Raw genomic sequence first — 13,599 nt, 5'->3', positions numbered from 1 at the left:
TGATACAGCCAATATTTGAAATGTCACCTATGCATTCATTAGTTAATGCAAAGTAATTTAATTAGAGCCTATTGTACACTTAAATAAAGAAACGAAAAAAAAAATCCTGTAGGCATATTTTCCATAGGTTAATAAACAAGTCTTGGTGATTTTTCAAAACTTTTATTAACAATGTCACATTACATTCTTCTCAAACTTCAATCTCATGGATTATAAACCAGTTTTAAGTGTAGCCAGACACTGTAAATTTATGATCAAAAAAAAAAAAAAAAAGTCTATCTTCATTTTTGTGTAATATTTCAAAGAAAAAATACTGCAAGTTACAGCATAAATTCGTCAGACTGGCTTGACAGTTTTGTATTTGAACTTGTCTGTTAAAATTATAACATTTGGGGAAAGAAATATACTTTTTAATGAAATCTTTCAGATCATTCAGTTTCATGACTGCGTTTGACAAAATGAGGGTTCACCTAGTCATATGATCCCTCTGAAACCCACTGCTGTGATTTACCCTTTATATGTATGTGTGTATTTTTCTAATTAGAGCTGCTATTCCTCTCTGGTGTGATATGCTATTTATGAGAGAAACACTTGAAGATTAGCAACATAAATTATTCATCAAACAGCTTATTAAATAAGTATGGCAGTTGAATTTCTTTACAGGATGTCATATATAGAGTGTAACATTAGTTTAGCCTCTTCCCCTCCTAGCTGTCATGGTGAAGACAAATCCAGCAAAAGTGCAGTCAGACAGTCTTGAAGTTTTAAAACAAACCTTCACACAGAGAATCAAATGGAGACCACTCAAGCCAGAGAAGTTCAGAAAAAGTTTCCGTTTGAATTTCAACAATATTTTTCCTTATTTGAAATTATTTATTTAGGGACAATACCAATGAAAAAAAAGTCTCAGAGGTTTACAACATAAATCAAAACATCCCTTATATTCAGTTTAAAAATACCATATCCAGTTTATTGTTTGTGAGAACGGGCGGCTAATCCAGCGGTTCTTGTTTGATTCGAATGACGGAGGTCGTGACCCCGCGGTGACTTCGTTTGATCTCTCTCCTCAGAACGTACTCACTGAACTGGGTTGAGTCCACACCACCGCCACAAGAAGCAGCGATCTCAAAACCTCTTTGCTGCAGTCGCTCCAAAACCTGACGAACACAAAAAAATTCACAAACACACACCAAATTATTATCCTTTCATATTCTACCAACAGTAAACAATTAATATACACTAACATTTGGGGTCAGCAAGGTCTTTAATGGCTCTGAATGACGTCTCGTTTATACACAAAGGCGGCATTTATTTGATTAATAAATATAATTTTTTCCTGTGATGCCAAAGCTGTGGTTATTCCAAGTCTTCAGTGTCACACGGTCCTCCAGAGATTATTCTAATATGCGTTTTTGGTCATGTTAAAAATATTAAGTTGTGCTGTTTAGTTTTTAGTGTCACGTTTGATCATTTTAATGCAGTGCTTCTCGAAGAGTGGTAAGAGTACCACTAGCAGAAGAATCACTAAATTAAATATAAATTAATGTTAAAACACAATACAATTTAAGCTTTAAGTAAAGTTGTTATTTTTATTATTTTTTTTACATTTACATGTACAGTTTTTATTTAACTTTTAGGTACAACACATTTTAATTTAATGATTATTTAAATTTTTATTTACCTCTTTGTAAGCACTGTGCAGTGTTATAATAAAACTGCCTCGCTTTTGAACTGCAGAGCTGTAGCTAAATCATTAGGCCTACTATGCTACTGTATTTTAATGCTGGTCATTATGGTGGTACTTGGTATAAAAGTTTGAGAACCACTGTTTTAATGCATCCTTGCTGAATAAAAGTATTAATTTCTTTCTTTCTTTCTTCCTTTCAAAAAAACAAATAAAACAAAAAGCTGCTGCCACACAGGTCTAATATAAACATTTCTTTCCCAGCTGTCTACCTTCACAAACATAATCGATTGTTTCTGTAACTCCTGTGTGTTTTTAACATAAACTTTTTGTGTACTTTAGTATTCGCATGTCGTGTGACAGGTGCTTTCTGTGCGCATGCTTCGATTGTGTGTGCTCAGAAAACCCTATAGCAGATGTTTAAACTACAACGGTTAAAAATGCGTGATTTCAGTGCGATATTTTTTAGCAGAGTATCTGAGGTACGAGCTGTAAAGGCACAGCCCTATTCTGGAAAAAGGGGCGGGGAGCAGCAGCTCATTTGCATTTAAAGAGTCATGCACAAAAACAGCGTGTTTCTGCTTCTGTTTAAAATAGGCATTTTCAAAATTATATAATAAATGATCTTAGGGGTTTTGAGCTGACACTTCACAGACACTTTCTGGGGACACATGCGACTTGTATTACATTTGGTAAAAAAGGGCATAAAAGGTCTCCTTTAATCACTAAATACAGCTCAAATAATATACTACTCAAGAGAAGTTTTTTTGTCCTTTTTGGAGCTTAAAAGAAGTGATGTAGGCTACTATAAGTAATCACTGTATGAAAAGAATAGTGCTTTTGTGTCCCACAGAGACAGAGAAAAAACAGCATATGGATTTAGAATGAGAGTAAATTGTGACAATTTTCATGTTTGTGTGAACTACCCCTTTAATTGAACACCCCTGGCACAAAATCACTGTCATCTTCATTTAGAAAAACAACACAGTGAAAGTGTTACAAACCATCTGTCCAGCAACTCTCTTAACTGAACAGAATGAGATACTTAAACCACTTGCTTATTCTGTCTTTCTTTGTTTCTGTTTCTCCCTCTCAGTGTTTCTTCCAGTCCTGCAGATATTCGCTCCACAGAACTGTGAGATCACATTCCATTAGTGTGCCTTGAGGATGTCCCTTTCTCTTTTTCTCTCCAGCACTGCGTCACTAAATTTCCCTTCACTCCCTTTCTCCGTCTACAGTTTTCCACCATCTTTCTCTTTCTTGGTCCCCCCACCCAACCTCTCATTTACAGGTCAAAGTTTCTGTCTGTTTGCTCTGTGTGACTTTCCATCATGCTTTTGTCCTTCAACCCTTTTTTTCTCTCATTTTTCTTTCCTGTCTTCTGCCTCTACTTTTCTCAATCTCCTGCTTCCATTAGTGTGACGGCAAGTGCCAGGGGCCAAAAGATTTAATAAGCAAACAGGATTAGACAGCCTCTAGACACACACACACATACACAGTATGAAATGGTTACAGAGCACAGTATAGGAAAAATTGAGCTCATATTGTACATTCATTCCTGACATGAATCATAGGCCAGTGTTTGTAGTTTCTAATGCAAAATCAGCTGACGTTTCTGGATGAAGCTGTTTTAAAAGACTTGCAGATTTAATTTGAAGTGGTTACATGTGTTGTAACCATCAAGTAAAAAATAATATATTTGCCTTACACCAAAGATACATGTGCATATACACATCTTGATCATTATTTAAGAGAATAAAGTCTAATAAAAAGTACTAATAAAACTGTAAAAAAAATTTTTTTACTTCATCATGATATCAGGACAGCTCTATCACATTTTTGTGTAATATTTTTGACTGTGTTGATAACTTTCACGGCTAGTGAATTCTCTAAAATCTGTAAAAAAAGTGGTCAATACTTCATAAAATGAATATTTATTAAAAAATAAATAAAAAGTTGGTATTCGCTGATGTGTGAGTGGTGTTTAAGGTGTCGCGCACCTGTACAGAGTTGAGGTGGCAGTATCCGTTTAGTGGGAAGCGTATGACGTGAGTGGAATCGTGGTTCCAGCCTGCGTTGACGGAGTTGCACATGACGTCTCCTATCTCTGGGAAGATGTCCTCGATGAGGGCTTTATCGCCACTGAGCGTTATCCTCTCTCCCAGCTCGGGGGCCACGCGCACCACAACACACTCACACATGCGTGATGTGTACCTAGAGTCCTGCTCCGAACGCCAGCGCTCCAGCTCAGCCTGCAAAGGCTGCAGCTGGAAATATCGGGCCTCCTCATACAGCAGAGAGTAGTCCTACACACACAGATACAGAGATAAATGGCACAACTGATTTTAAAGGGGACCTCTTATGCTATTATGCAAAAATCACTTTTATAAAGTGTGTGAAAACAACCAGCCTGTAATGGTAAAAATCCACCTACTATTTTTTTAAAAATCTCAATAAATCTTACAAAGTCTCTTTGAACAAGCCATTCCAGATTTCTCCCTATGATGACATCATCATAGGGAAAAACTCTCTCCCATTTGTGATGATCTCTGCTCTATTAGCATAGACACAGCCCGGAGTGAAAAGCAGCAGTCCACCATTACTGTTCTCTTGCTGTAGCTGCTGGAGATACACAATGTCAGCACCAAAGTGGCATTACGAGTGTCATGTTTTGGGATGCACCATTGAACACAGGAGTCTCCATAGACTCCCTCTATCTGAGCCACTGAGGGCACTGTGGTTAAATTTCATTATCAAAGGAAATGTCCCAGAAAAAAAAACCGGAGAAATCCCCTATATGATTAGGGATCAATACCAGCGTGGACGTCAGCTCCAAACAAAGTAAGTATCACGTTTTTGTTTTCCAAATTGCCATTCTGAAAGAGCTTCTTGGCACTCTGTAAGGCTAATGCTGCTAAAGCTAGCATTGTCTCTGTCTGTTTTCACTGATGCAGCCTTCACGTGCTACCAGAATGATCATAAATCGGAATGTGGTAGTTAAAAATTGCATATGAAGGCAACATGAAGTCGACCGCTTGAATTTGTCGAGCTCATCATCACAAGTGGGACTTATAGAGTTTGTGTTATGTCATTATTTTTAATCGTGCTGTGCTCCCTGTCTGTGTAATTCATAAATTACTGACTTTTAAACTGATTCCGGTTCAAAAATATAACGCTGAACACCACTACTGAGAGATTCTGACATATTCAGTGTGTGACATTGTCCGTATGCCAAATCATGAGCTCTTAAAGCTCCGCCCCCTTCTCCAGAACAAAAATTTACAGATAAATTACCCCTTTGTCATCCAAGATGTTCATGTCTTTCTTTCCTCAGTTGTAAAGAAATTATGTTTCTTGAGGAAAACATTCCAGAATTTTTCTTCATATAGTGGACTTCAATGGTGCCCCCAAGTTTGAACTTCTGCAATGCAGTTTCAGTGGGCTCTACACAATCCCAGCTGAGGAAGAATGGTCTTATCTAGCAAAATGATGGGTTATTTTCTAAAAACTTTCTCCACGTAGCGCATGCAAACTCTGTGTAATCCGTGTCAATAAAGTGAGGGTATGTCGAAAAACTCCCATCTCATTTTCTTCTCCAACTTCAAAATCATTCTACATCGCTGTTTTACCTTTTTTTGTAAAGGGCGTTTGATCTTCTTTGCACGTTCACTTTGTAAACACTGGGACGGTACTTCTGCAGCGATGTAGGATGATTTTTAAGTTGGAGAAGAAAATGAGATTGGACTCAACTGTATTGACCCGGATTACGCAGAGTTCACATGCGCATTGCAGAGAATAGACAAGATGAGCACTTGAGGTTAAAAAGTATATAAATTTTAAGTTTTTTAGAAAATAACCGATTGTTTCACTAGATAAGACCCTTCTTCCTCAGCTGGGATTGGTTAGAGCCCTTTGAAGCTGCATTTAAACTGCATTTTGGAAGTTCAAACTCGGTGGCACCATAGAAGTCGACTATATGGAGAAAAATCCTGAAATGTTTTCTTTAAGAAACATCATTTCTTTACAATTGAAAGAAAGACACAAACACCTTGGATGACAAGGAGGTGAGTAAATTATCTGTAAATTTTTGTTCTGGAAGTAAACTTCTACTTTAAAGGGACAAACACAAAAACGGCGAGTTTTGGCTGCTAAAAGTGGCAAATTTAACAAGCTATAAAAAATCATCTGTCACATATTTTGAGCTTAAACTTCATATATACACTCTGGGGACATCAGACTTTTTTTACATGTTGTAAAAAGGGGCATAATAGGTCACTTTTAAGGAACGATTCACTTTAAAATGAACATTCAGTCTGTTACAGTACCTTTATTTTGTTTTTGGACAGCACTTGGTCCCTATGAACTGTTGTATGGCAAGAAATGTGTGGTGAAAAAAAAAGTAACTTTTTTTAAAACCTCAGCATAACATCAATAATAATGCAGTGTAAGATTTAAAATCCTACCTTAAAGTCATCTGGGATGAGCAGTTTTGAGGTCCTGAGGAAGTTTAATATGTAGCGGAACATGTGTCCATCCCGATCTATAAAATAATGCTGCTTCAGGCTGTCCAATACAATGGGCTCTGTGCCATCAAACAAACGACCAATCCTGTGAGAGGAACAGACAGATATTAAAATATTAAAATGTAATCAAACAACAACAATGATTAGCTTTTTAATGCAAGGTTTTTCCTCACAAACACATGACAGGGAAGAGAAGAAATTGTTGAATAAAGTCATTTTTGTTTCCTTTACGCACAAAACGTACAGCTTCATAACATCACGGCTGAACCACTGATGTCACATGGACTATTTTAGCAATGTCCTAACTAACTTTCTGGGCCTTGAACATGTCAGTTGTGTTACTGTCTACGCAGGGTCAGAAAGCTCTCGGATTTCATCAAAAATATCTTATTTTGTGTACTGAGGATGAACAAAGGTCTTACAGGTTTGGAACAACATGAAGGTGAGTAATTAATGACAGAATTGTCATTTTTGGGTGAACTATCCCTTTGAAGAGATGTCAGTTAGCAAAAAATAAACGATTGAAACAATCAGCTGTTGTGACAAGGTGCTTTTTGGATTTGATGGAAGTTTGAGAACCACTGTGCTAAAATATTCATTAAAAACAATCATCTGATCTGAGTGCACTCATCTAAATACATGACTATCCGACAGCAGACTTTGACAGTTGTTTCGGTCAGCACAGTGTGCCTGAACTGTAGCCTGCATCTGCATCAGCATCACGGCGGGCATAGCTGGAGGCGGCGACCATCATTGCTCCTGACGACGCAAATGTCATCATCCAGCGCCCTGCTTTCTGGCTCTCTGATGAGTATGTTGTCATATTGATGTTGTTTGTGATAAAGTAGCCAAGGGGGGAATGGATCACAACTGTCACTGATGCCAATGCTCTCTGAAACATCTATTTGACTATTACAGAGGCTTTCCGAGGCCTATACTAGATTATACCAGGCCTACTATATGAGACCGTATGTGTGAGACTCAGTGTTTCTATGCCACTGTAAGGGACAGTGGGAGGCAGAAACCGTGTGAGACGTGAGCAGTTGTGAGACAGGATGCTAGTCTGGCTCAAAGTGCTTCAGGCTCCTTTTGGCCTGTGCTCTGATGTTTGACTCAGTCAGCAGCTACAAGACAATAATGCTCTTTGGCATTGCAGAAATATACCGGTCAGTGAGCTAATGAGCACAGACAAGCCACACACACACACACATACAGACAAAACACACACATATGGAGCAAACACACATCATGAAGGACTTGTTAACAGACGTGTTCAGAGGATGACATGCGTTTTCAAATTTTAGGCTGACTGCCAAATGAACTGGAAGACAGTGGAATGAAATGTTACTTTGTAAAAAAGAACACCTTTCTTTTGAACACCTCTCTCATCTACTACTAGGGCAATTTGTTTCCAAATTTTTTGGAATCAATGCTGGAATCAATTCCTCACTGTTGCTTTCAGTTCTTTTCTTTCTTTCTTTCTTTGGAGATACATGGAGAAAAACATTGGACACTGGAAAAGCATGTTCATCTAATCTTACTGTAAAAACATGATATGAAAGCTTCCATCCTTTTAAACTTCCTAAATAATGGATAAAAAGATAATAGATGCTGATAATAATAATTTGTTAACTTTTCAGGCACTCCATGTTTATAAGATTAGTTTATTATTTTTATATACTTTAGAACAAATCTGTATTGTCTGTATTGTGTTTTAGATGCAGGATCACAGAATGAAGAGGAAAAAATAATGTTTTATATTTTTACGTTAACTATGTAATCAATATTCTATTTATTAAAGTATCTCAATTGTGAAAAATATAAAACTCGCAAATCTGAGAAATGAAGTTGCAATTCTGAGAAAAAAGTCAGAATTGTGAGTAAATATCACGTAATTCTGACTATTTCTTGCAACTGTGAGTTTATATCATGCAATTCTGAGAATAAAGTCAGAATTGTGAGTTTATATCACGCATTTCTCGCTATTTCTTGCAATTATGAGTTTATATCACACAATTCTGAGAAAAAAGTCAGAATTGTGAGTCTATCACGCAATTCTGATTTTATCTCTGACTTGATCTCATCACATTAGTGTTTTAAAGCATTTCACATTTATTCCAAAATAATAACTCAATGCAGTAACAATTTAAGCAATATTATTTATTTGTGAACTTATGTTCAGCTATCATAAGTTAAGCTCTGTAACGTTAAATATTGGTCACAGATGCACAGATTTAATGTACATTTCACCAAGCTGATTACTCACTAAAAATTCCCACAGATCATGTTTTCATGCCATATTTGGACAAAGTCTTGTTTTGTTCTAAGTGTGTAAGCTGTTTATTTTCCTTTAAAAAAATTTTTCTTCCCATTAACGACATTATATTTTTCATAAAAACTGATTCGCGAACGCGGAATTCGTACGAACAGGTGGGATTTATCACAAGAACCAATCACAACCGAACATAACTAGTCATATCCAATCGTATTGCAATGGAAGCAACACCTCCTCTCACGTAACTTTACCTGCTGATGTTGCTGTTGGACAGTGTTTCTTTAGAAAAACAAGTGGTTTACACTTTTTAATGTTGTATTTTGTAATACTGGCATTGTTTTATTTTGTACTACAATTGTTTTGAGGAGACGCTGCCTCCATTGCTTGGCAGCGTGCATGACCCTGCATGACGTAAATTGTTAGAAATAAGTCGATTCTCGATTCGCAACACCATGTGGTTCCTTTTCTGTATGGTTTTGTGTATGTGTGTAAAATTTACCTGGACTCTGGGTATTTGGTTAATGTGGCCAGGCTGCTGGTATACATGTGACCCCCTACATCAATGTGGACCGGCGCGTTGGCTTTCGTGAGCTGTGCAGGTGTGGGGATGCCAGCTGTGCCCAACGGGGAGACCGGCGAATGTGCCAAGATCGGCCGAGTCGACATGCCCACACTGTTGCTGCGATTTTCCTGAGAAGAAAAAAAAAAAGATGATAGGTAAGATTTCAAAATTAACATTCATAGCAGGAGGTTAAATGAGTCAACTATTGAAACCCATTTTACTTTGTTGGAAAAAACTTTGGGACTTGAGTTTATGCATCAGGTTTTGACTGGATTTTGAAAAGTGGACACTGACACACCAGAACGGATACATCAAGAATATAGCCATACTGCCTCAGGAAAATAGTAAGTTGTATAAACTTTTAACTTTTATCCACCTTTTTTTATCCCGTAAGAGTGGCCGCGGCCATTCGTATATTTTATGGGTCTGGCTTCTGGTCTCATCTGCACCCAGGTATTTTTAGCTGTACAAACCCTTACGAAAATTAACCATAGTTAATTTTCGTAAGGGCAACAGCTTAATTTGCTGCTTGATATTGCAAATTGGTTTTACCATATTATTTTAATGTATTATCTTAATTAGGAACACACTGGTTTTTAGTGCAAACAGTTTTACCATTGACTGCACGTTGAAGGAACTGGAAGTATCACCCAGAATGTGTATTACGTAAACAGGTGTCACTAGCTGAAACCAAACAGAATTGTTTTCCCGAACACTCCTACAGCCCCTTTTGCTTCGAACTCCCATCATCCATTGTCCAGAAACAAGTAATCTAGCCATTTAAATGAAGCAAGGTTTTAAAAACACCACAGGGCAACAGTGTTTCTGGGAATCAACTTTTAAATGGCTCACTTATAGCACTCTGCACACTAAACTAGAGTAGGAAAGTATTTTAACAGAAACAATTCAAGAGGCCTCTTCATTTGGTTAATGTGTCATGAGTGTGGAATGGGAGCACAGCGCTAAATGGTTTACACAATAAACACAGATAATCATTTCTACCTTGACAACTATAAGTGGAAATAATTAAATTGACCCGTTACAGCATTAATGGTGATTTGGCTGTCAGCACTACACATTACAGTAGCGCTACTCTCATTATGGGTTCGTTCCATGGGCTTCGTCTGACATAATATCTACTTGTGCTGGGAAATAACCGCTTGCTAAATCTCAATGGTCACTCTCTACTGAGGCGCAATGAAACAGCCATGGGCAGAGTTTCCTTTAAAGATGAAAAACAGCAAAAAGTAAACTGTAACATAAGTATACTTGTGTACTTAGTGCACTATCAATGCATTTTTCCCCCAGAGCGGAGTAATGCTATCTGAGTCGACTGTCTTACAGAATGAAACGTGCTGAGAGAATGAGTACAGCGGACTGGCTTATACGGCGACCTGAAAAACAAGCATTAACCCTTGGTAATACACAGAACATGTGCAAGTAAACATGCATTCAGGCTAGCACATTAAAGCGCTAATGATAAACATCTCTGGCACAACTGGGTGTTTTAGCGGGTGCTGTTTTCTAATGGTGGCTGAATGAGGCATAATGCCTATGGGCAGACAAACTTGGGTCATTTTCTTATGCATCATTTATTATTATCTTATTTTCTGGATAGTTTTATATTTGCAGTGTAGACAATGAGGAAATGAGAGCATGGGGTGGAAAATGTTCGCTTTTATTGATTTGGCAATAGGCTTTTGACAGAAATAAATAAGATTGTACAGTCAACTTATATATAAACATCCAACACACATATAAAAAATTATTTATTTGTGCCTTAAAGAACAAAGCTAGTTCAGTGACCTGTGCAGCAAATAAGTACAACCCAATAAAGTACTACATGAACAAAACCTATTTATTATTCCACTGTCATGGATGGTGCTGGGAGCCAGAGAAGGGTGAGCTATTGGCTGTGCCATTAGCTAATTGGAAAGATGTTGACACCAACTTAAAAGTACTCTGAAATTGAGGATGCTCAAAATAAACAAGCAGGATAGGTTAATTATTGCAGTAGGACGTGAGAGAGTTTAAATAGAGCTTAGCTCTTTGCACGGTATACATAAATGTCCATACTTTAATATTTTTGTAGATTATTAGTGATTTGTGAGTGAGAGGGCAGAAAGGCAGTTGGTAAGATATACAGTATACAGGTCTATAGATCTAGCCAAAAAACATCAGAATAAAAGTGATTGAAAATGTTGCAGCAGATGTCTACATGTCACTGTTTAACCATGCTTAATAAGTAAATAAATAAAGTTTGATTTAAGAAAAAGAAAATTTTTTTAGAGGCCATCTAATAGTCATCATTGTTATAATAAGAGTATCATATAAACAACATGTGTCAAAAGCTACTACTACAGTGTTGATTTATTTAGTGTACACTGTAAAAAAACAACTTGTTGAGTCAACTTAAAATAATTTGTTACCCTGCTGGCTTAAAATTTTAAATTCAGTCAACTCAAATAAATTTAGTCAACTTGAAATGTTAAGTTGTACTAAGTAACAACTTAGATGTTTGTGTTTGTTAAACTTAAAAGCTGGGTAAGTAACCCAGCTGCCTTAAAATTTTAAGTTGAATCAACTCAAATATCTAAGTTGTCACTTAGCATAATTTAAAATTTCAAGTTAAACTTGTTGACTGAGCTTAAAAAAAATTTAAGCTGACTCAACAAATTGTTAACTTGAGTTGATTCAACTTAAAATTTTAAGGCAGCTGGGTAACAAGCCCAGCTTAACAAGTTTAACAAACCAAATTTTGAATTTAGTAAACTCAAATATCTAAGTTGTGACTCAGTACAACTTAACATTTCAAGTTGACTAAACTTAATTGAGTTGACAGAACAATTTTAAGGCAGCAGGGTAACAAATTATTTTAAGTTGACTCAAGAAATTGTGTTTTTTTATTTATTTTTATTTTTTGGTACAGTGTACATCTTTCTAAACTTTCAATGACAAAATAATAAATTTGTATATATAAAAAATAACTGTTCAAAAATTTGTGGTTAATTTTTAAAATTGATTTTGAAAGTGACAGCTTACATTTATATATATATATATATAAATATTTCTGTTTAAAAAATACTTTAGAATCCTGAATAAAACAAAATAACTACAGTCTCCATGAAATAAAAACTAACAAAAAAAAAACAAAAAAAACAAAAAACAAAGCAGCTGTAGCACAACTGTTTTCGACATGAATAATAATAATAAATGTTTCTAGAGCAGCAAATCAGCATATTAGAATGATTTTTGAAGGATCATGTGACACTGATGACTGGAGTAATGATGCTGAAATTCCATTACAGGAATACATTACAAAAATATAGTAACACAAACAAACAAACAAAAACTAATATTTCACTATATTACTGTTTTTACAATATTTTTCTCAAATGCAGTCTTGGTGAACACAAGAGACTTTAGAAAAGTAGTGAGCCTGTAAATGCAAAACATGTAAAACGATAAGCCTAAATAATGCATATGACTCTATGGATGCATGAGGTAAAAAGTTTCGCCAAGTTTCAAAGTCTGTGACCCAGACTTTTTACTGTTATCTCACCACATCTCAGCATGTACAGCAACTGAGGAAAGATATGAAAGCAAATGGCACAGACTCACTTTACATCAGTTAATTAGCAAGGAGGGAACAGGACATAATTGGATGTGAATGTGAAATTATGAAGTGTCATAATTGACAAGGCCTTTCAATTTTTCTTCCAGGATGTTTTCCAAGACTCTCTTCCCCCTCTAGGGGTCGCTAATACATACTTACCCCAAACTTTTTTTTTTTAAGGACAAATACAAGCTGTGATTTGTATGCATGGCAACTACAAATAGAAAAAAACTTCAACTTTAACATTCATAACGACAGGTTGCATTAAAAAAAGCACAGGTGTAAACTCTTATTTTAGTGTGGAACAAGTCCTGTAGAGCACTGTTTAATTCTGATCATTAATACAGTGTAATGCAGCTAAAGAACACACTACAAACAGCTCATCTCAGGCATTATATTTAGTAGTCATTGGTTTTTGCTGGAGCCCAGCACAGGTGCAATATTAGCTCATGCCTCCGCAGGCAACGAATGCTTTTATTTTTCACACTCACCTTCATGCTGAAGGGTGAAGAAATCAGTGCCTGTTTTAGTGCAGCCTACTTACAAAACATAATAATATTCACCAACATATGAACGAATCAATCTTAATCACATCCCCAAATGGACCACTGCCGGCGATTTGTGCTGCTGCCCCTCGGCAAAGATGGAAATGATGGACTTGTTTATAAAGATGCGGAGTTAGTTAGAAAAAAGGACAAATGTGACCCTGGACCACAAAACCAGTTATAAGGGTTTTAGTTTTTTGCAGCTGAGATTTATACACCACAACAAGCTTTCCACTGACGTATGGTTTGTTATGAAATGACAATATTTGGGCGAGATACAATTATTTGAAAATCTAGAATCTGAAGGTGCAATAAATAAATAAAAATACTGAGAAAATCGCCTTTAAAGTTGTTTATATGAAGTTCTTAGCAATGCATATTACTAATCAAAAAT

General features: G+C 36.3%; 1 protein-coding gene across 2 annotated transcripts in view; it reads right to left on the bottom strand.

Moving 5' to 3' along the window:
• Nucleotides 1-179: 179 nt before the first annotated feature.
• kctd1 (potassium channel tetramerization domain containing 1) overlaps nt 180-13,599 on the bottom strand; it is a 28,034-nt gene continuing 14,614 nt past the window's right edge. For both annotated transcript variants that reach the window (XM_051137808.1, XM_051137807.1), the window contains exons 2-5: nt 8,982-9,172; nt 6,148-6,292; nt 3,685-3,990; nt 180-1,157 (exon numbers count right to left, since the gene is read on the bottom strand). In XM_051137808.1, the coding sequence (XP_050993765.1) occupies nt 993-1,157; nt 3,685-3,990; nt 6,148-6,292; nt 8,982-9,172 (807 nt within the window). In that variant the 3' untranslated portion in view covers nt 180-992. The remainder of the gene's footprint in view (nt 1,158-3,684; nt 3,991-6,147; nt 6,293-8,981; nt 9,173-13,599) is intronic.

This window comes from Labeo rohita, chromosome 20 (assembly GCF_022985175.1).
Source record: "Labeo rohita strain BAU-BD-2019 chromosome 20, IGBB_LRoh.1.0, whole genome shotgun sequence".
Lineage (NCBI taxonomy): Eukaryota > Metazoa > Chordata > Actinopteri > Cypriniformes > Cyprinidae > Labeo > Labeo rohita.
The sequence above is the reverse complement of the archived record's forward strand: the minus strand, read 5'-3'. Positions and strand labels throughout refer to the sequence as shown.